This window comes from Chlorocebus sabaeus, chromosome 11 (genome assembly GCF_047675955.1).
Source record: "Chlorocebus sabaeus isolate Y175 chromosome 11, mChlSab1.0.hap1, whole genome shotgun sequence".
NCBI lineage: Eukaryota > Metazoa > Chordata > Mammalia > Primates > Cercopithecidae > Chlorocebus > Chlorocebus sabaeus.
In genome coordinates, this window is record NC_132914.1 from 4,767,238 (window position 1) to 4,790,858 (window position 23,621).

Genomic DNA, 23,621 nt, shown 5'->3' on the forward strand with positions numbered 1-23,621 from the left:
CCTTGACTATCCTATCTACTAGTGGTCTCCTCCACCCTTTACTCTTTCACCTTATTGAATTGAATTGAAAAGAATTACACTGAAATTCTTTTGTGTACATATTATTTTAAAGAGACCACTGTGTACGTGCCATAGTTATAGGGATTTTGTTTATCTTCTTCAGTGTTCTATCTTTAGCAAGTAGAACAGCACCTGGCACGTAGAAGATACTCAATAATTATTTGTTGAATGAATATTTTAGGCTGAACGCTGGAGCAGTCTTTCTCAAACATTAAAATCCATGCTTCCTACCATCACTCTTTTTTCTGTGTAGCCCCACAAGCCAAGAAAAATCTCATCAGCTTGTATTTTCTGTAGTTCCTATCAATATAAAGAAATAAAATAGAAAACATAGGATATGTTCTTACCAATACATATACCTCAGTGGAAATTCTGATAAGTCCTTCTAGGAAAGGTCTGCATATCTCTACTCTCACACTCTTAACCTTTGCCCTCACAAATTCTGCTCGCCCTTGCAGCAACGTCATTATCTCAGGATCTACTTAGAAACATACAGTACACTTAAAATACTTAATATACTTTAGCCCTATGGTTAACATTTCTAGTTACCAGTGTGCATCAGCTGTATCCACAGATGCCTCTGACAGGTCCCAGGCAAAGGTCTTTTATTTTGTATTTTAACTTGAACGAGATAAAGGAATTAGATAAACAGAGAAGAAAATTAAGGAAAGGACAGCAACAGATATATCACAACAAACTGGATAAAGAGAAAGTAAAAAAGAAAACTGGTGAGGAATAGTTTAGTTATAATTTTCTAGGAAGGCAACAAAAGACACAGACTGCTTATCAGAAACTCAGTGGACTATGTGATAAGACAATATCCTTCCGGCCCAGTACAGTGTATTACCTTCTAAACTGCTACTGATTATTCACAGGATGGAAGTCATAGCTTGAGATATGGGCCATGATCCAGGAGTGTGGCAGGATGATTTAGTGAACAAGTCAGGTGCTCCTAATCCCCAAATTGGCACTGCTTTCTTTGACCTTAAATGACTTGTTTCTTGGCCTAATTTTACCCATTAATAAAATGGGGGCTGTGGGGCTGGCAGTAGTAATCAAATTAATATGCTATAGTAGAAAAAGGACTACACTGGATGTTAAGAAGATCTGATTTCTAGCACATTGGCTGAGTCATCTTGGGCAAATCAATTCAACTTATTGATCCTCTGTTACTTAGTGTATGAGATGGGGAAAATAATGCTGATTGCTTTCCTTACAAGGTTATGAGAATTAGATCATGTAAACTGGAAATATTTAGATCATTATTAAGTAAACTATGACTGGCTTACAAGTATATAAATAAAGCTGTTTTTCTTTGCAATTTAAAAATTAAAAGAAGTTTTGATTTAGATTTTTTTCATCTCCTGTAAACATCCTGGTTGTGTAGCTATACTTTAACTAAATGGAAATTAATATGCTATTATCTCTAACTGAATACTTTAATATTCCTTTTCTGACTCAGACTTACGATATATCCTCCTGATTTGGTTGTAACACAGAGACAAAGTATACAAATAAGATAGTCCTTGTTATGTTCTGTGATACAAACACTACTAAGGGTCATCAGAGTGAATTCAATCAGAAAGAGGACTGAGAGACTGAATTGCCAGTTGTTCAACAACCTATAGGCTTTTTCCAGAAAAGACTAAGGAAGGAAATACATATAGCAACAAACAGTTATGTTTAAAAAAACCAGACATCGGTTCTTCCAGAGTAGAAATAAGATTGGCACTTTTTAAGAAAGCCACAAAATATGGATGATTTAAATTGTGGATCCATGAAGAGAAATACAATAGATCCTTCATTGAAGGTATTTTTAAATGAAGAGGAGGATGGTTTCCTGTTCCACACAGTGGAGGAAACAACATGTGGTGATTCTAACATTATCCACTAAGGTGGGATAACTGAAGGTGGAAGGAAATTTCGAGGCTGACGACCACAGGCTAACAGACAGGGCCCGATAAGATGAATACCAGAAATGGGTATAATATTTGCTTAGATTAAATGTAATGTGTTCCAACTGAGTGACAGTGGTTTATATACATATACATATACATATATATACACACATATACATATGTAATGTGACCTATATGTCAAAGATCTGGGGGAAAAAATGTGAGAAAATTACCTTAAAGGAGAATAAAAAACCATCAAGAGATGGCTACGTCTGAAACTGTAAAATATACCACTTACTTAAAAAATTTTATAAAGTATACACATAGTCCTTGTTATGCTCTGTGATATAAACACTAAAGGTTATCAGAGTGAATTCAACCAGAAACAGGATTGAGAGACTGAATTTTCAGTTGTTAAACAACATATTTAAGAATAATAAAGGAAATAAAATGGAAAACAGAAAAATGTAAGGGGAAATGAAAATAAAATTCTAAATAAGATGACCCATTTTCTTTATATTTAAGTACAACTATTTATATCTCTATGTACTATTGTTTATATTTCACTTGATCTTAGATATAAGGCTGAGAAGTGTATAGTTAATATTTCAGAGTAAAACTTATTTTTTGGTTTATTTCTTAAGAAACTAAGAAATAATGTATAAGAGAAAATTTGCAATAAAAAACAATGATAAAACTTATGTAACTTCTTGAGCAATTTTTCTTTTATGGATCTAGAAAAAAGTGAGTACTAGTATAATATTAATAATTAAGTTTTAGGCCAGGCATGGTGGCTCACGCTTGTATTCCCAGCACTTTGGGAGGCTGAGGCAGGTGGATCACTTGAGGTCAGGAGTTCAAGACCAGCCCAGCCAACATGGTGAAACACCATCTCTACAAAAAACACAAAAAAACTAGCCGGGTGTGGTGGCGTGGGCCTGTAGTCCCAGCTACTCAGGAGGCTGAGGCAGGAGAATCACTTCAACCTGGGTGGCAGAGGTTGCAGAGAGCTGAGATCGCACCACTGTGCTCCAGCCTGGGCAACAGAGCATGGCTTCTCTCAAAACAAACACAAAAACCAAGTTTAACATTGGAAAACATCTGTGAAAGTGTATTATAGAGGTACAAAGTGTTGTTTCAAAGTGATATAATGACATATACTAAAATCATAGATTTAAAACACAAATTCCTACGGTGTGCATTATAAAACCTTTTTTTGGTATAAGAAGACAGTAATTTAAAATAAAAAAAATACTTACCAGGTAAAACATTTAAATAGTTCCTCTCAGCATTCTTAGTCTTATCATCATTTCCTCCATTTTGGTTTCCAGAATCTATTCATAAGACAATGCAATATGAAAGAACATAACAACATATGAGAATATGTTACTATAACCACTCCCAAAAGAATCACAGCAACAGCAAAAATTCACTAAGGGCATTTATGTGCCAGGCATTCTGCTACATGCTTTACATGGATGACGTCATTTAATTCTTACAAAACCTCTATAAACACAGCCCTGGGAGGTAAGTCCTACTACTATGTCCATTTTAAGTATGAGGAGACAGAGGCTTGGATGGGTTAACTAACTTAACCAAGCATGCACAGATAAGTGGTGGAGCCAGGTCTTGAATTCACATACTCAGATTCTAAGTCCTATGGTATTAACCATGCCAGTATCCTATTTTTCATCTGGGAGGTTCAGGGCACCAAGTTAACCACATATAAAATAACTTCATTAGGTAGTTGTGGTGTGGCCATCTTTATTTTTAGAATCTGAGTCACTGTTGTTGATATAACTTGTTCAGGGTTACAAATAAACGGCTAGTGGGACCAGGAATCACTGTATATTCACCCCATTCCTAAAATTTGTTTCTTACCTGACGCTATATACAGTTATAACAGATAGGTGAAACTGTTTCAAATGGAACTTTTTTTTCCAGATATTTAACAGCTTTTCTTCTTTTTTGAAGGCATGCTATTTCTTAGAAGAATAAATGTTGGTAAAATAAACATTATGATTGAACATACTATAAAGATCGAATGCAAATTATTTTACATATGTATTTTAATAAAAGAGACATCTGAACTTTATAAGAATTCCATCAGAACTCACAAATGCAAACTGAATATTAGCCTTCATATTAGCTGTCTTTAAGAGGTTGCATATTTATTCCAATTAAAAACTATTTTGGAATCTATTTGGGAATGGCTTTTAGCATCAGAAAATCACATGAAAACAGACTTTCAAACAAGTAAACAGCAAATATCAAAATATTATAATTTTAAAAGAGATCTGAATAAAAGCAACAATATTTTTATCTAGTGACTACTTTGATAAATTGATTTATAACACTGTACTTCGTAAATGCACACATTTTATAAATCAAGAGTCAGAGAGATAGAAGGCTCTGATGCTAGAATCCATATTTAATGAATTATCATTTGTAATACAGAGCCATGTGATTGACAGGCTTTGAATAAATGTCTAATCGTAGCACAGATTATAAGGAACAATAAAGAAGGACTCTAATCTTGTTCACATGGAGTATGAACAAATAGAATCTCTGTTAAGTAAACAAGAGAGAACAGTTCATAGTCCATTTCCCTTTCCATATTTTCATGGCAATGCCTTGTTTAGTAATAGCAAGAAGATGGCCAGTTTTATTTTTTTTAAAACATATATAAAATGTGCATAAACATTTTTGGCTTTTTATCACAGACCACAGAAATACAAAGATGTTAATATAACAACCATAGTAAGAAAAATAATGGAATGTCTTAGAATAAACAATTGCATATCAGGATGTAAACGTGCAGAAGAAATACGTAGGTGTGCACAGAAAAAGATGGAGAAGGATTTTCACAAAGTTCCTCTGTAACAACATGCAGCTTTCTTTAAGAAAGTCTTTTATAAACCTACTTGCATCACTGACTCACTGAAACCACAAAGTAGTTGCTTGAACAAGAACAAAATAAAGTCATGATATACATGCACTGCCTTAGCCATATGTGGTTAAAAAACTTCCTGTCATTGACTGCACACTTTCTATCTCTCATAAATATACTTAGAATCCTCCTCCTCCTTCCACACCTGTCATGATCTCAATCTTCACGCTTTTAGTCACTACTAAGAATAATGTTAAAATGTTTCTGATCACATCATTGCTAGTTTGTATGAGAAGAAGGAAGCTATTTTTACGTAATATGGATATGAGTTCTTTTGGCGAGGGTTGATAAAAGTAATAACAATTGGTAGAAGAATAAGAGGGTATACCAAGATATTCTGAAAGGTTTTGTTAGGATATACTTCTACAGGGATTTTCTAATACTCAGCTGGCTCTGTTATATATAACACATATTGCCACAGCAAACCCTCAACTGCCTTTAGTGGGAATATAAACTGGTAGAAATACTACAGAGAGTAATTGCCAATGCTATGAAAATTATAAACTTTAACCTGGGAATTTATCTTTAGGAATCTCTTCTGTAGATATGCTTACTGCTCACACACATGCACATTTATTCATATGCAAAGTTATTTACCATTACTAGGCATCACTACTTATAATAACAAAAAATAAGGAATAGATCAAATGTCTATTAGTAGGGGACTGATTAATAACAGGATATCCTGCAATGGACTACTATGCAACAGCATAAAAGCATGAGGATGGTCTTTATGGACTGATACGAAATGATCTCCAAGATAAATTACTCAGTGAAAAAGGCAGAGTACAGAATAGTGTTACGTAGAAAGCTGCCATTTATGTAAAAAAGGAAAACAAACAAGTACACGCATACACTTGCTTATACATACATAAACATCTGTCTGCAAGGGACATGTGTGATAGCACTGGCTGCCTCTGAAGAGGGAAACTGGATGGCTGGGAACAGAGTTAGGGACACTTTCACTGTATGCTCTTTTGTATAGTTTGAATTGTGAATCTTCAGAATGTTTGACCTATTTAAAGAATGACTAAAAACATATAAACCATTTTTTTAAAGTTTATTGAATAGATAAAGAAACTGTAGTGAACCCTAGTCAAGTTATGACTAGAGAGCCACATTCTAGCTACAGGAGAAAGGAAAGAATTCTATAATTTCTGGGAGACAGGAAGATGGGAGAGGGGAACAAAGACCCTTCAGAAAGGTCTTCCTTATACCAAGCAAAGATACAATATATCTCTGCTACTGTACAACAAAAATACATGCACCTGAAATACTATAATGGTTTCTTTTAAACACAGCAGGTGAAAACAAAGACAAGAAAGAAAGAAAAAAGCATTCAAAAGTACCAAATGCAGATTTAAAGGAGAAGACAGCCCCAATTTTAAAGCTTACCATGTTTTATTTCCTGGGCACCAACATCAGGTTTTTATAAGAAATAATAAAAATACTGGCCAGGTGCAGTGGTTCATGCCTGTAATCCCAGCATTTTGGGAGGCCAAGGCGGGTGGATCACATGAGGCCAGGAGTTTGAGACCAGCCTGGCCAACATGGCAAAACCCCATCTCTATTAAAAATACAAAAATTAGCCAGGCATGGTGGTACACATCTGTAATCCCAGCTACTCAGGAGGCTGAGGCACGAGAATTGCTTGAGCCCAGGAGGCAGAGGTTGCGGGGACTGAGATCGTGCCACTGCACTCCAGCCTGGATGACAGAGTGAGACTCTGTCTCAAAAAAAAAAAAAAAAAAAAAAAAGGAGAAATAATAAAATACTGTGTATGCATTCAAGCCAGACAAGAGGATGTTTGTGATTTTATATCCGTGATATATGAAATAAAAAAAAACACAACTTAAAACATATTTGAAATGACTATTACCCTAATATTTAGGTCCTAACTAAACAAACCAATGGTACCAATTTAATTTACAAAGAAACCACTCTTTAAACTTTCATTTTTCAATTAAAAAGCAGCTAAATTACTCTGGGATTTGAGCCAGAGATTTTTCTTTTACCTGACTTCCCTTAACCCTCTTCCTATGTATAGATAGAAAGCTTCTGAAGAAGGATGCCATTAACTTTTCAATAGCTTTAAAAACCATTTCCAGGATGGAGGTTTCTTAAAAAATTAAAAACAGAACTATCTTATGATCCAGCAACTCCACTTGAGGGTATATATCCAAAGGAAATGAAATTAGTATCTTAAAGAGTTATCTCCATTTTGGCATTAGTCGCAATAATCAAGACATTAAAAACACACCTAAATGTGCACACATACACAAACAGACACATAATGGAATATTATTCAGCCGTAAAAAAGAAAATCCTGCCATTTGCAACCACATGGATGGACCTGGAGGATGCTAAGTGAAATAAGCCAGACACAGAAAAACAAATATTATATCATCTCACTTATACATGGAACCTAAAATAGTTGAACTCACATTGGTAGAGAGTAGAAGGTGGTTACCAGGGCTGGGGCGGGGGGAAATGGGGAGATTTTTGTCAAGGGGTACAAAGTTTCAGCCACACGGATGGATAAGTTCTGGAAATACAATGTATGACAATGTGATTATATTTAACAATATTCTAGTGTATACTTGAAATTCATTAAGAGGGCAGATCTTCAGTGTTCTCACCATGGACACAAAAAAGTGGTAACGATCTGAGGTAATAAATATGCTAATCCATTTGAAGTAATTATTTTACAATATCTGTGCACATTGAATCATCAAATTGTATACCTCAAATATATACAATATTGTCAAATATATCTCAATAAATTAAAAAAATTTTTCCTGTAAATTTCCTAAATACAAAGAATGTTATGTTATGGATAAATATAGAAAAAGCAGTCATTTGAGGATACAGTTTTTTTTTTAAGAACCAAAAATAATTCATTTAACTGACTTCATGCTACTTAAGCCAGTCAAAGATATAACATACAAAAAGTGTATATTTTGTGCTACCTTTTAGTCTACGTTTCCAATCCCCTCTGTAGTAATAATTACGTCCACTTTAAAGATATAGAACTTGGATCAAAAGATCACCAACTTTCCACCGAGTGCCTACTTCAAGTATAACTATAGTACTGAAATTTAACAATAGTTTTCATTAAGAACCTTGAAGAAAATCATTCCCTTAAAAAAGAAAATTAGGCACAGAGTTCAAGCTTCTGAAAATCTGGATTTATATCCAAAGGAATAGCATAATTCTATATAAAGATACAGGCACACGCATGTTCTTCACAGCACTGTTCACAATAGCAAAGACATGGAATCAACCCTAATGCCCATTAATGATAGACTGGATAAAGAAAATGTGGGACACATACGCCATGGAATACTGTGCAGGTATAAAAGGGAATGAGATCATATCCTTTGCAGGGACATGGATGGAGCTGGAAACTGTTATCCTCAGCAAACTAATGCAGGAACAGAAGACCAAACACCACATGTTCTCACTTATAAATGGGAGCTGAATGATCAGAACACATGGACATATGGTGGGGAACAATACGCACTGGGGCCTACTGGGAGAAGGGAAGAACATCAGGAAGAATAGCTAATAGACAGTGGGCTTAATACCTATGTGATGGGTTGATAGGTGCAGCAAACCACCATGCACACGTTTACCTATGTAACAAACCTGTGCATCCTGTACAGGTACCCTGGAACTTAAAATAAAAGTTGAAGGAAAAAAATAAAACCCGAAAACCAAAAATATATTTTGATGTTCTTTTTAAACAAACAAAAAAAAAAACTTAAAAAAATCTTAAATTTTGTTTTTAATTTCCCTCTATCTTCCACCAATATAATTTTCTATATGATCTTAATAATGATCCATATACTATTACAGTGGTTACAGACAGAATGTAATAAAAGTGAGTTTTACCCACCAAGTGATTCTTTCAACTTACTCCTGCGCTGGGTTCTGGCATAAAGTACCACCTGTTGGACAACTTCTAATTGCTCTTCAATTCGGGGAAAATGGAAGTCAGTGCATTCTTGGCAAACTGTGGCAAAATCTAAAGGACCCAAAACATTTACAAACTTCTAAATGCAAATTATCAAATATTTAGTATTTACTTACAATGAGATTTAGTAGAAACAGAAAATAATACTTATTTTTCTTAAGATTTCTTATACTTGTCCTTTAAACAATTATGCCTTAAGTTAGGGCACAGTAATTTTGATTAGAAACTTAACCTCTCACTCACTCAAAAGAGTATACAATTAAGAGACAAAGAAATGTTAATTCTAGGTCTTCTTTAAATAATACTTTGATCATAATCCACCCCAAAAGGTGCTATAAAAATACAAGAAGGTTCTTATATTTATGAGAGGAAATAAATTCTATTTAAGCTTCTTTCAAAAAACAGGTATACATTTCATATATTTTATATATTTTACATTTTATATATTTACAAATTTAGAAATAATCATAAAAAGTGAGTTGTACTAAGAGGGAAGGTAGAATTTTACCTAGCAAATTTAAGAGGTAGGTTATTTAAAAAAAATATATATATATATACACACACATACACAGATAGATAGAGAGACAAATGGATGAGCTAAAAATCACCAAGCCAGGATTTGCTTCTAAACTGAAAACACGTGACTGCTCTTTTTGTTTTACCTTGTAATGAGAATTCTATAAAAACATTATTTATAATATAATAGCAAAGAAAAATAAACATCATGAAGCACTCTATCAATGCTACAGTTTGAAATAAAATAACTATGGCTGGGTATGTTTGTTTGGTCTACTTGAATGTCAAGGTGATTAAAATTTTTTTTCAGTTTCCCCATAATTCCTTTCTTTGTAAGAATAGTGTTACAAGGTGAGATTTAACAAAATAAACGTGCGTGATGTGAACTTACCTCTTTTAATACCACTATATGAATTAATTCGATTATCTACTAGTAAAACCAGGCCACAGAGAGATGTAGAATAAAGTGACAGAGCTGTTTGGAGCCGATGAAGTTTCACACCACTTCGATGATTTCTTTTATGCTTACAGAAGTCCAGCATATCTGCTCTCAGCAATCTCAAATTATGCATGGTCTTTAACTGGGCTCCTAGGGGTAGGCAATAGTCCAGGAAAGATACTTAAGCAGCTGCAAAAAGTCCAGTATAACAGGATGCGAATCTCTATGGCAAGAATCCAGATAAATCTGTACCACAAAATAATTAAAAATGGGCCTTGCAACTTTCCATTTTAATGACTATTTCAATTTAATCTATCTGAAAAAAACATTATATAAATATACAAAACTTAAAACCAACAAAATATAGTCTTTCTTAAAGCAAAACATAATTTGGAATTAAAAATAACATAGGTACACTCTACTCATGTTAGGGATTTTTCTCTTACAGCATATAAAAAAAGTTTCAGCGGCCAGACACGGTGGCTCACGCCTGTAATCCTAGCACTTTGGGAGGCCAAGGTGGGTGGATTGCTTGAGCCCAGGAGTTCAGACCAGCCTGGGCAACATGGTGGGACCTTGTCTCTATTATTTTAAAAAACTAATAATTAAAAAAGTTTCAGAAGTTACAATAAAATATAACTGGAGAAAGGTAACGCACTTACCTAAGTGAATGGTAAAACTTTCTTCTAACTTTCTCTGTTCCTCATAAATCCTTCCAATTGCTTCTACAGATTCTCTGAACTGACTTGGCTGAACTTTAATTTCCTCACTAAAAGTAATAAAATTATTGATATACTTTTATGTTTGTCAAAAACTTTTCTTAAAGGAAAGCTTTATAATGAGAGAAAACTGAACAGCTGAAAGTCTTGCTAATTTCTTCCTAAACTCATCCTTAATCCATGGTGACAAGTAAGACCATAAGCACCAATAGGTTCTAAAATTCCCACTTGTTCTTTCATTTCCTCACAATAAATAAAGCAGATTATTATTTTCAATCATTATAATGTCAATTAATATACTGCCATTTAACATTTTTAGCAGCCTAAGAGAATGATTAAATGAAACAATTAACTTATTACTTTAAAATCACATTATATTTTAAAATATATAATACATCCTATACCAGGGCTAGCTCTCGGCAAAATTAGAAAACAGACGAAGTGATAGCAATAAAATAGATAATAAAAAAGATGAAGTTCATTTTGATGTATACACATCCTTCATTTTTACCATTTCTTGTTGTTTTTTTTTTTTACAGAGTCTCGCTCTGTCACCCAGGCTGGAGTGCAGTGGCGCGATCTCGGCTCACTGCAAGCTCCGCCTCCTGGGTTCACGCCATTCTCCTGCCTCAGCCTCCTGTTTGTTTTGTTTTTTACCTCCAACATTCTCCTCCTACTAAACTGCCTTTCTCTTTGTTCCTGAAAAGACTTCCACAAAAGAGCAATAACTATATCATTGTTCGATTCAAACAGTGGCATGCTGAAGATGACACAAGCCCGTACGAGTCATCTATTTCCCTAAATTTTGGGGGCTAATCCCAATAGCCCCATTAGACTCAATGACTGACTTCATTAGTAAATACGGTAAATTTAAACCTAGCCATATAATCTACAACAGCAGACCCCAATCCCCCTGTACTGGCCTGTTAGGAACCAGGCCGCTCAGCAGGAAATAAGCAGCAGGTGAGTGAGCATGACCACCTGAGCTCCACCTCCCATCCGATCGGCGGCAGCATTAGGTTCTCATAGGAGCGTGAACTGTATTGTGAACTGCACATGCAGGCAGTCTAGGTTGTGTGCTCCTTGTGGAACAGTTTCATCCCCAAACCCTCCCTGCCTCTCCTGGAAACAAACTGTCCTCCGTGAAACTGGTCCCTGGTGCTCAGAAGGCTGAGGCCTGCTGATCAACAAAATCACACCTTTCTGGAGTCCATCAGATATGTGACAATAAGGCAACCTTGTAAACTGAATTCCACACCGGGACATCTCCCTCCAAGGATGGACAGGACATACAAGGAGTTTCATCTTTGTTAGAGCATAGCTGAAATAGGATGCTGTCATACAAGCGGGTAAAAAGAAAGCAGCTAAAATTTTAACAGATTCTTGAAGGCCAAGTGGGCTAGCATATCAAGCTAGAATAGGTTGGAGCCACAGACACAGGAACTTGCAAACTCTTTTCCATTGGCCTCCAACAGGTATTTCCAGAAAAGACCAAAGGCAGGAGACAAAAGAGCCTTCTCAAGGGCACAGGCAGAAATGCTGAGAATCAAGATACATGAGGCTTGACCAAACTAGGAGCTGACAAAGACAACAAAGAAGGAGAAGAGTTGAACAAAGTGACCTTCCTGACCCCCAACTATGAGCCTAGATTCCAGTAACAAGTGTACTGCTGGGAGGCAGAGCAAAAGGATGGAGACAGACTCCACTCTGCAGCTCTGGCATGCGAAGACTGCTGAAAGCAAGGGATGGAGCAGAGAGACAGAGAAAAATCCTCCTGGACCCCCAAGTGCCATTCTAAGCACAAAGTAGCACCAGTGGAAAATGAAGCCTGCAGTACACTGAAGGTCCTGACAGACACGAAACCAAACTGGGATAAAAGTGGGGTAAAAGACTACACATTGGGTACAGTGTACACTGCTTGGGTGATGGGTGCACCAAAATCTCAGAAATCACCACTAAAGAACTTACTTGTGTAACCAAACACCACCTAAAGAACTTATCTGTGTAACCAAACACCACCTATTCCCCAAAAACCTATTGAAATAAAAAAATTTAAAAAATTTTAAAAAGAAAGCCAGAAAGTCTAAACATTATATGAAAGCAAGATCTCTAACAAACTTGCCAAGCATTTTCAGATTTCTCCAAGCATCGTTCCAGTGAATAAGCTAATAAAGAAAGTCTAATGCTAAGGGAAAAAAAAAAGAAACCAAACTTACCTCAACTGCTAATAATAAGATGTGAACAACCTTCACATTAATACGGTTCATTCCTGGACGTAAATACTATTAACCTCAGTCTCTTCTAATACCCACAATATCCAGCATTCAGTTAAAAAAAAAAGAAAAGAAGAAAAATAGGCTGGGTGCGATGGCTCATGCCTGTAATCCCAGCACTTTGGGAGTCTGAGGTGGGCAGATCACGAGGTCAGGAGTTCAAGACCAGCCTGGCCAACATGGTGAAACACCGTCTCTACTAAAAATAAAAAAATTAGCCAGGTGTGGTGGCATATGCCTGTAATCCCAGCTACTTGGGAAGATGAGGCAGGAGAATTGCTTGAACGCAGGAGGTGGAGGTTGCAGTGAGCCAAGATCGCGGCACTGTACTCCAGCCTGGGAGACAGAGAGAGACTCTGTCTTGGTGGGTGGGTGGGTGGCAGGGAGAAGGAAAAAGAAGAAGAGACACCCAGAAAAGCAAGAAGACGACCCAACCCACTGTCAAGAGATAAAGCAATCAACAGAAATAGATTTAGAAAGGATCCAGATATTGGGACTAAAAGAAAGGAACTTTCAAAAACTATAACCAGCATGTTAAAAGATCTAGTGGAAAGGTAGACTACACACAAGCAATTTTAGCAAAGAGCAGAAACAAAGGGAAATACTAGAAAGCAAAACATGGTATCAGACTAATGACTACAGATCAACTCATTTTATAATGCCACCATTAACCTGACACCAAAACCAAATTAAGATGTTATAAGAAACAAATAAACAAACTATAGACCAACATACACGCATAAGTATATAAGTTGGTAGATATATGTCATATACATACATACGTGTGAAACAATACATATCATGACCTGTATGTAAAAGCTAAAACAATAAAACTTCTAGGAGAAAAAATACAGGATAAAATCTTTGTGATCTTCCATTAGGCAAAGATATCTTAGACAAGATAGAAACCATTTAAAAATAGATAAATTGACCAAGCACAGAGGATTTTTGAGTAACAAAACTACTCTGTGTGGAACTATAATGGCAGACACATGTCACTATACATTTGTCTAAACTGACAGAATATACAATGGCAAGAGTGAGCCCTAATGTAAACTATGGACTTTGAATGATTACATCAATATATGTTCTCGATCACAACAAAGGTACCACCCTGCTGGGGGATGCTGATAATGGGGAAGACTATGCATTTGTAGGTCAGGGGGTAAATCTTAGTACCTTCCTCTCAGTTTTGCTGTGAACCTAAAAATACTTTGAAGAAATAGTCTTTAATTGATAAACTGCACTTAACTAAAATGAAAAACTTAACTCTCTGACAGACACAATTAAGAAAATGAAAAGACAAGCCACAGAGTGGGAGAATATATTTGTAAAACACATTATTTGATGATGGACTTGTATCCAGAATATATAAAGAACTCTCACAACTCAATAAGAAGACACATTTTCCAGCACATGAAAAAATGTTAACATAATTAGGCATCAGGGAAATGCAAAGTAAAATTATAGACATCACTGCAAAACGTACTAGAATGTCTAAACAGCAATATTGAGTGTTGATGAAGATATGGAACATCTGGAACCCTCATACATTGGTGGTGGGAATGCAAAATTGTACAGTCACTTTGGAAAATAGTCTGGCAGTTTCTTCTGAAGTTAAATGTACACTTACCATATGACCAAGCAATCCCATTCCTAGGGGAGAGGGATTACATATTTATGAAAGAGAAATCAAAACACATGTTTACACAAGACCTGTTCATGAATGTTTATAACAGCTTTATAATTGCTAAAATCTGGAAATACCCCACATGTCCGTCACTGAGTAAATGGATAAACAAATGGATGATAGAGTATTACTGAGTAATAAAAAGAACCACTGATAAACACAACTCAAATGAGTCTCAAAAGTATTATGCCACGTGAAAGAAGCAAGATACAAATTGCTACATACAGTTTGATTCCATTTATGTGACATTCTAGAAAAATCAAACTACAATGAAATAAAACTACAAAAAAGGGAAATTCTGTATCTTGATTGCAGTGATTTTATGACTAAGTTTGTCAACATTCATCAAACTGTACACCTAAAACAGAAGAACTTTAACTTTATGTAATTTATTCCTCAACTGACCTGATTTTAAAGAAAAACAAAGCAAAAATAAATTTAAAAATACCACTTTTATCAATCTCACATAGGGGTTCCACATATAGTTGTGTTGAAAACAGATCTCTCCTGCCCAAAGAAACATCTATCAAAAAGAAAAGCAAAGTAACAAAGTCACAATAAAAACATTATTTCCTAGGAATACCTGATTTTTAAAACCGGCAGCAGCTACAGGCCAATGTTTATGCAATGAAATTGATTCTAAAGATTGAATTTCTGAAACTCTAGCAGCAAAGTAAGGGATAACTTCTTTTTTTTTTTTTAAGAGACAGTTTCTCATTCTTGTTACCCAGGCTGGAGGGCAGCAGCACGATCACGAAGGGATAACTCTTACAGCAAAAAGGCTTTCACAGCTTCCTTAAGTCAGTGGCTTTCAATGTTTCTGACTACAATATACAGTATACATTTTACATTTTGGCTCAATACACACGTTCATTTTAGAAAGCTTCATGTATGACGCACTCTGATTTTTTTCCCTATTCTATTGTTATTTTTAAAAGGCTGGTTGGAAAATAAGGGATGTAGAATGGTTCATAGCAGGCTGCAACAAACAGTCTGGGGAAAACAGTAAGGCAAATGAAAAACTGTAATATTTAGATAAGAGATGCTACAAATGTCAGGTAAAGAGTTAACGATAACCTATCCATCTGTCCATCCATTCATCCCATAAGTTTTTACTGAGCATGTCTTATGTGCTAGTGTCAAGAGCTAAACACTTGGCAAGGGACTGGGTGTATGACCAAAGAAAAAAAAAAAAAAAAAGACATGAGACTGACATTATACAAATAAAATGCTATTTAAAAATACTTATAGCATACACTGGCATATGCTGGAAATAGGATTATTATACTGTACTCAGTATATTTCCAACTGAATATACTTTAGGATTTGAAAAAAATTAATTCTCAAACATACAGCTATGTAGCCAGGAAATAACATAGGTATGACCAAGCTCTAAGGGAATATGTGAAACACAATTTATTTAGGCCATGAGATGCCACACAAGTTATAATTCATGAGAAATCCTCCATGCTATTTCTGTACCTTCTACATGCTTCTGTTACTGCACATACCACTCTATACAGTATTATTTATTTATAGATCAGTCTCTCTTTCGAGAATATAAGCTCCATATAGGAAGGTTTTTTTTTTTGTTTTGTTTTGGTTTTTTTTCCTGCTTAGAGAGTGTTTGGCATTCAACCAATGTTTACTGCACGGAATGGAAACCAAAGAAATAAAGATAGTAGTTAAGTATTTAGGTGTATGTATCTAGAACATAAAACTAAAGTTCTATTTCAAACTAACCAATAACCATTGTCCCCCAAATAATCCACATAAACCCTATAATGCAAAAGGTGGTAAAAGAAGCATAAAATTATCTTGAATTTTCACTAGCAGATTAAAAATACATACAGATGGCCGGGCACAGTGGCTCAAGCCTGTAATCCCAGCACTCTGGGAGGCCAAGACGGGCGGATCACGAGGTCAGGAGATCCAGACCATCCTGGCTAACACGGTGAAACCCCGTCTCTACTAAAAAGGACAAAAAACTAGCCGGGCGAGGTGGCGGTGCCTGTAGTCCCAGCTACTCGGGAGGCCGAGGCAGGAGAATGGCATGAACCCGGGAGGCGGAGCTTGCAGTGAGCTGAGATCCGGCCACTGCACTCCAGCCTGGGCAACAGAGCGAGACTCCGTCTCAAAAAAAAAATAAATAAAATAAAATAAAATAAAAATACAGCTAAAAGGCTTAAGTTTGCAGTAAATATAAACCATTACTAACAATGGACTATTATACAAATAAGAACAATACATAGTAAATACCTAAGGGAGCTGTTGTTGGGGTTTTTTAGGTCTTGGTGAAGTTTTATTACCCATTCCTGATACTCTTGTTTTTGGATGGCAGTTGATTGTTTTAATTCATTCGACCATTTATTTTCTAGGTCCTAAAAGAAACAGTGTACCAACTGGTTAATTTTTTTACCAAAACAAAACAATAACAAAAAAACAACAAAAGAAAATGCAACTGCATACCTAAAAGTCACTGTATTTCACTTACTTGCTGGGATTCAAAATGCTGAGCAGCCAGTGAATTTACATCTTGATCTGTCAGTGATTTTCCCAACTCCTGCATCACTTTTTCCATTTCAATACCTTGTCTAAAACACAAATAAGCAAATCAGGGATATTCATCAAACTTTCAAGGTATATGATCCTTCAGATTCATCGAACACTCTCTATAAAGTGAAAATAAAAAATTTATTTTATAGAAATGTGTCCAGGAATGACAATTATAACTCGAAAGTACTCAGAATCCTTGGAAATGGAAACTACCAAATTATGAGGACAGCGTCATATAATATCAACATCATTTGTGCAGCTAAATTTTCATCTAAATTTATTGCATAGATGAATGCAGTCAAAATCTAAGTTATCTTTCAATTTACCACGGCTAATGTTAAAAACTCTGGACCTTCTTTTTACCTGCAAATTTCCTCAAAGAGACTCTGCAATTTCAGCTTAAATGGATTTTCTACTTGTATATGAACTAAAGTGACTTCAACCTCTGAAAGTTAGTTTACATCATATCCAGAAGCAATTAGATCCTGAGTCAAATTATTATTAAGCCATAAAATTTACAGAGGGATGTAAAATACAGCCTGAAGATGTTAGTCACACCTTCTGCATTTATCCAAAGAAATAACGTGTAAAAATAAAAAATGGTTTTTCCTACAGGAAAAACTAACCAGTGGTGTCAGAAGTACAGATAATGGTTATTTACGAGGGAAAGGGTAAAGGACTAGAAGGGCATGAAAGAGGCCTACGTAATGCTGGAAATACTCTATTTATTGATCTGGGCAATGGTTACGTGGTCATGCTTAATTTGTGATAGTTTCCTGAGCTGTACACCCACAGTGTGTTGCCTTTTCTGTATGTATGTTACATTTTAATAAATAAGTTCACTTAAAACATTGAAATTAAAGATTATCTTCTAATACAAATGTATGTAAAAAGTTTATTCTAAAATTTCTAACAAACCGGGAAAGAACAAAACACAGATATAAACTAAAAGGATTTTATCATCCTAGTTAATTCAAGTAAATTGCTCTTAAGAGTGAATTTCTGGCTGGGCGTGATGGCTCACGCCTGTAATCCCAGCACTTTGGGAGGCCGAGGTGGGCAGATTACCTGAGGTCAGGAGTTCAAGACCAGCTTGGCCAACATGGTGAAACTCCACCTCTATTAAAAATGCAAAAATTAGCTGGGCATGGTAGCAGGCGCCTGTAATCCAAGCTACTTGGGAGGCTGAGGCAGGAGAACTGCTTGAACTCAGGAGACGGAGGTTGCAGTGAGCTGAGATCACGTCACTATACTCCAGCCTGGGAGACAGAGCAAGACTCCATCTCAAAAAAAAAAAAACAAACAAAAAAAACAAAACAAAGAGTGAATTTGTACTTATTTATAACACTGATTAAGATACTTATATATATATATGATAAATTAAATTCAAGCAAGTTATACATATATACATTTCTATATATACCTTCTGGTAGTAAATATTCAATATCATTTAAATCCCACTTAGTTCTAAAGCAGATGACTCCATTAATTTCTAATAACTACTACAGGTCAAGTGAAAGTTATGCTTGCAAGTGAGATTCTTATTTAGAAACAGAAATAACTGCTTAACATTTATAAATACAAACTTAGATATAAATACATATTACTATTTTACATTACACATGTTCCCTCTAGTGGATAAAAGGTATCATTGCCATTTTTAAAGTTTAAAGAAATATCTAGAATCTGGTTTGCTTAAAAAAAAAAGCACATTTCTTGTGAAGGAAAAGACAGAAATTCAACAAATAAAATTTCATGAACATTTATTTCATCCTAAATATGTCCAAAAGGCAACTAGCTAATCATATAGCTGATGATACAATATATATTTTCTACGATTAAGATAGAAGAAAATTTTATTACACGATGAAATACTAAATATAGCCTGGCTCAGTGTGTCAGATGTGACAGCTCTGGCATCCTGTATATTATCTTGAAGATACTTAAAGAGAAAAGATCATTATAACTTGTACTATTGATGCTATGCTGAGAAACTGTCTTTTAAAGATGTACAATGGCATTAAAATGAAATAAGAAATAAGAAAACGTGTCATTTCTGCTCATGAACTGGATAAATAAATTAAGCACCAAAATGTCGGGTCAACCTCCACGGACACTAGTGAATTACAACTTACCTTAAGTCATACTGTTCACCTTTGCAATAAATAGTACCTACCAGAGGAATATAGCTTATTTTTTTTTTTTTCAAGCTAGCAGTTTGGACAGGTGAAAAATAAATTACAAAACTTTTAAAAACAGATGAATTCAAGAATTATTTATATGCTTAGAAAGAAAAAAGAAGGCCAAACCCCATCAAGAAATAGAGCCAAAGATCATTTCAAACAATGAAGTAAACCCAAACAAACCTCTACTAAAAAACTATTCCATGAAAAAAAAAAGTATGAATACCAGTAAATGCAGCTAATTAGTAAGTTAATTCAACTTCCCAAAAGATGAAGAATCATGTAGAACAGAAATCTTCTTCTGATTTAGAAAAAGGAACCATTATAGACTATTAATGGCTAGATACAGAGTTTTCTGGGGGGTACAGGCAGCAAACTATGCTGCAAGTTAGAGTCACTCAACAGACGAACTGAAGTACTAGGAATGGAAGCACAGGGAGCCAAAGTGGGAATTTATCAATATACCCAAAGAGGCAGAACGAGTCTAGTCACAGAAGACCTGAGAGCTAATAACAGATTCAGGATGGCTTTAAGGTTGTATTATTTCAAGGCCTAGGAGGAAAAATCAAACAAATGAAGTTCAACAGAAAGTAATTAATTAGTATTAGGTAATTCTATTTTTATGTATTTTTAAAAACCTAATTCTATATGATGTTGTTCTTTTTAAACTATATTCACAATTTTACTGGTTACATAATAAAGAACTAGAAAAAAAATTTTGTCTTCCCCAGGGAAATATGTTTCAACTATATACCTAGTGGCAACCACTCACTACAGGTATCTCATCAAAAAGGAATAAACTGCCTCAACACAGCAGGTCAACAAACCAAACCTATAAACAGTGACTAATGTCTCAAAACATCATGTTCTTTTTGACAAAGAGATCATTCTAATATTCTACAAAGTATGAGCATAAATGGTCCAGAGGAGTACAATTGTTATGAAAATTTACAAATCTATGCTATATAATAAAAACGCTAATTTGGTTCACAGAAGAGGGTATCCCTCAGGAACAATTATTAAATACATTTGCTTATTATTTTTCTGTACTTAAAATTTTCTTAACCATGACAACGTTCCAAAGATCATTCTCATCTTGCTGAACTTACTGTTTTCTAACGGGAAGCTAATGAGAACCAGGAACAAACCAGCACATCTTTTTACATTTACTCCTTTGGGACTATTAAATCAGTTACACTAAAAAAAAAAAAAAAAAAAAAAAAAGTGATTTTCTCCCAATGTTGCTCTCACAATCAAAGCAACACTGAAAATATTACCTTCATTGCATATACACCCAATGTCTTAAATAAGTGTTTTTAAGATAATGAATGTTATTAGATTCTGCTAAATTACAAAGGATTATCTAGAAGGACACATCCTGAATTCCTATTACAATTTATCTAGAGTTACTAGAAAGCAGTCAGGGAGGCCACTTCTTATTTTAAAATACACAATGCTAGCAGTTTTTGACATACTCCGAAGAAAAAATAAATAATAAAAGCATTGTTTGTATACTGTGTTAAGTAATCCATACAGTAGGAATTCAAATCTAATTACAATGTCTCGGAACAATACTGGTGTTATTATTTTTTTCTAAAGTACTTGAGCATACAAAACGAACTGAAAGAGCCATGGACATAGTTAGAGCAGGGCAATGCAGAGGTTCTGAATAGGGAGACAGAATGGTACAGTGGTTAACAGTTCTGAAGTCAGATTTCCTGGTTTCAAATTCCAGCATGCCCTTCGACAAGTTACTTATTTAAGCAAAAACTTCTTCATCTGTAAAATGGAAATAATAGTAGGGTTATGGTAAAGATCAAAAGAGACAGGGCATCCAAAGCACTTTGCACAGTGCCTGGAACAAAGCAAACCTTCTAGAGAAGTAATCTATTCCTCTTATTAAAGATAAGAATATACAAGGCCACCAGCATCATTTATTTAGGTAAACCACTTAGAAGGTGTATAAACCTATGAGGACCCTCCCAGTTGTAATTACACATGTAAACATACAAGAAAATTAATTTCTAATATTGAAGTATTTTTTTCTATCTTATCCTTTTTGTAAAAAATAAAAACAAGTTGTTCTGCAGGCCATCTATTTGACAATGTAACATTTCATTCTGATAATGCAAGAAATTTGAAATACCTCTCTCGTAATTTTTTCAGTTCCACATCTCTTTCACCGATCAGTTCTGAGATACTAACAAAGTAATTATGTTCCAAATTTAAGAGAGTTTCAGAGGCAGGAGAATGAATTAAGTCATGGTACACATCTGCAAAATCTTCATCCCAGCTGGGTTCTTCAGGCCTTGCATGCTCTAATGTGGTCTACAAGATAATATACAGACATTTTTAAATCATGACCTAGTATTTTTATTTAACAGACTACCAGAAAAGTATGTACATGATTCAATTTTTGTACAACAATGACAGAAAGACCCTCTTTTATATATATATGAATGTGTGTGTATTATATAGGATTATCTAAGTACAGAAAAAAAATGTGGAGAGACACAGACTAAGTTCTTAATATAAGTTACCTGGAAGCAGAAATGAGAAAGAGGTACTAATGTGGAGGAAGGGATAGGAAGTGTCCATAATAAAAGCGTAGGCTATGACCTCATTTCTGTGAAATCACACACACACACACACACACACACACACACACACACACACGATCAACAAAACGCTAATGGTGGCTATTTCAGGACAGTGGGATTTCTGATAGCCTTTATTTATATTCTAACATACTGCATACTGTATGGTAAAATAACTTGTATGCATTAGTTACACAATCACAGAAAACTTTTCATTATTAAAAAAATACTGCTAAAATAGGTTACATATTTAGAAAATAAGGTGACCTATGTGGTCACCTGTGAATGAAAGCCAAATTCATGCATACCTATATCAAGATAAATGTGTAATTATGCATTTAGTTTGACCTTTTCTAGTGTTACATTTTCTTTTTAAAATATAAGCAGGCTTTTAAGTATATAAAAATGGTAGCTATTAAAATGATGAAGGGACTGAGTAAATGCTGACAGACAAGAAAAGCAGAAACAGGGAGAAACAAAATGGAATGCCCTCAGCACACACAGATACATGCAGGGAGGTACAGATGCCTATTCCAAGGGCAGCCTCCTCAACTCGTCAGAGGAAACTGATATGCTGAGAAGTCCCTTGTGAAAGATCATATGATTTAATGGCATGAAGCAACAATAAAACAAAGATTTTGATGTTTTTTCCATTATAGATCTTTGCAAAAGATACCTATAAAACAACAACAACAACAACAAAAACCTAAATTCTTCCCTTTTCTTACCCATGAAAACATTAAAAACTGGAATTTATAATATGACTTAAGAGTAATAATTTACCTTAAAACAACTGAACACATCACAGAAACAGGTATATTGAACTCACTCAGTCAACAGGGAAACTTTTCTAATTTGTTCTCTTTCACTTCAACCAGTTGCCACATCAGAAGGCACGAGACGAGCTGAACCTAGGAACTAGGATTTCATCTACTCTGTGCCTCTGAAACTCCAACACTGTTCCGATAACTGTTCATCTTTAGACGTGGGACTGCTGTAGGAATTATAACCAGCCCATGGGACTTAATTTCTGTTTAAAATTCACTTCAGGGCAAAGTTGAAATTTTGTAGGGAAGAACTACTGCAAGACTGTAGGGATGTACTTGGCCACACATGACACCAGATGTTCAGTAGCCCCACTACCAGATCATTTAACTACAATAATCTGCCGCATTAATTTTAAACTCAGCCTAGGGCAAGCCTTATGAATAGGTAGAAGATACCTACGTGAGAAGAACTAAGCATAGTTTTTTCCTTGATCTAATTTATGCCACTCCCTCAGGGCAGATGCTACTAGAAAGGGGACTGTGACAGCTGAGAGGAATGGGGCCCTGAGGAAGTGGCTGCACAGAAAAAGCTATTCAATGTCCAGGCCATTATTTTTCCACCTCCACTTCCAGGCATAACATCTGACTTCTCTGAGGTTCAAACCATTCAGCACCCCTTATCTTTCATGGCCATTATTATCTAACAACCTACCTGTCCGTCACTCACCCTCATTCCTGTAAAGCTTTGGCACCAAGTTCAAAGACTTCCTCTCTGCCCCACATCCTGCAACCTGGGTTACTTGGATATCCATGTGGACACCCATCCAAGGCCCTGCCTTCTTACTTTCCTGAACTCTACAGTCTTTACTGTGGAGTCCCAGTTAGGGCAAAGGAGTCAGGCTGGCAGGACCAGGGGAAAGCAAAAAGAAACAGCAGAGCAGTTCTAAGTCTGGCTTTCTTCATGGCCAGACCAAGCTTGTCCAACCTGTGGCACAGG

At 35.4% G+C, this 23,621-nt stretch overlaps 1 protein-coding gene across 1 annotated transcript in view; it reads right to left on the reverse strand.

Annotated features, from left to right (window-relative positions):
* The window catches only part of FERRY3 (FERRY endosomal RAB5 effector complex subunit 3), a 44,508-nt gene that overhangs the window by 14,414 nt on the left and 6,473 nt on the right, over positions 1-23,621 (reverse strand). The window contains exons 4-10 of the mRNA XM_007967277.3: positions 21,407-21,588; positions 17,016-17,115; positions 16,781-16,902; positions 10,502-10,608; positions 9,792-9,989; positions 8,807-8,935; positions 3,218-3,292 (exon numbers count right to left, since the gene is read on the reverse strand). Of these exons, the coding sequence (XP_007965468.2) occupies positions 3,218-3,292; positions 8,807-8,935; positions 9,792-9,989; positions 10,502-10,608; positions 16,781-16,902; positions 17,016-17,115; positions 21,407-21,588 (913 nt within the window). The remainder of the gene's footprint in view (positions 1-3,217; positions 3,293-8,806; positions 8,936-9,791; positions 9,990-10,501; positions 10,609-16,780; positions 16,903-17,015; positions 17,116-21,406; positions 21,589-23,621) is intronic.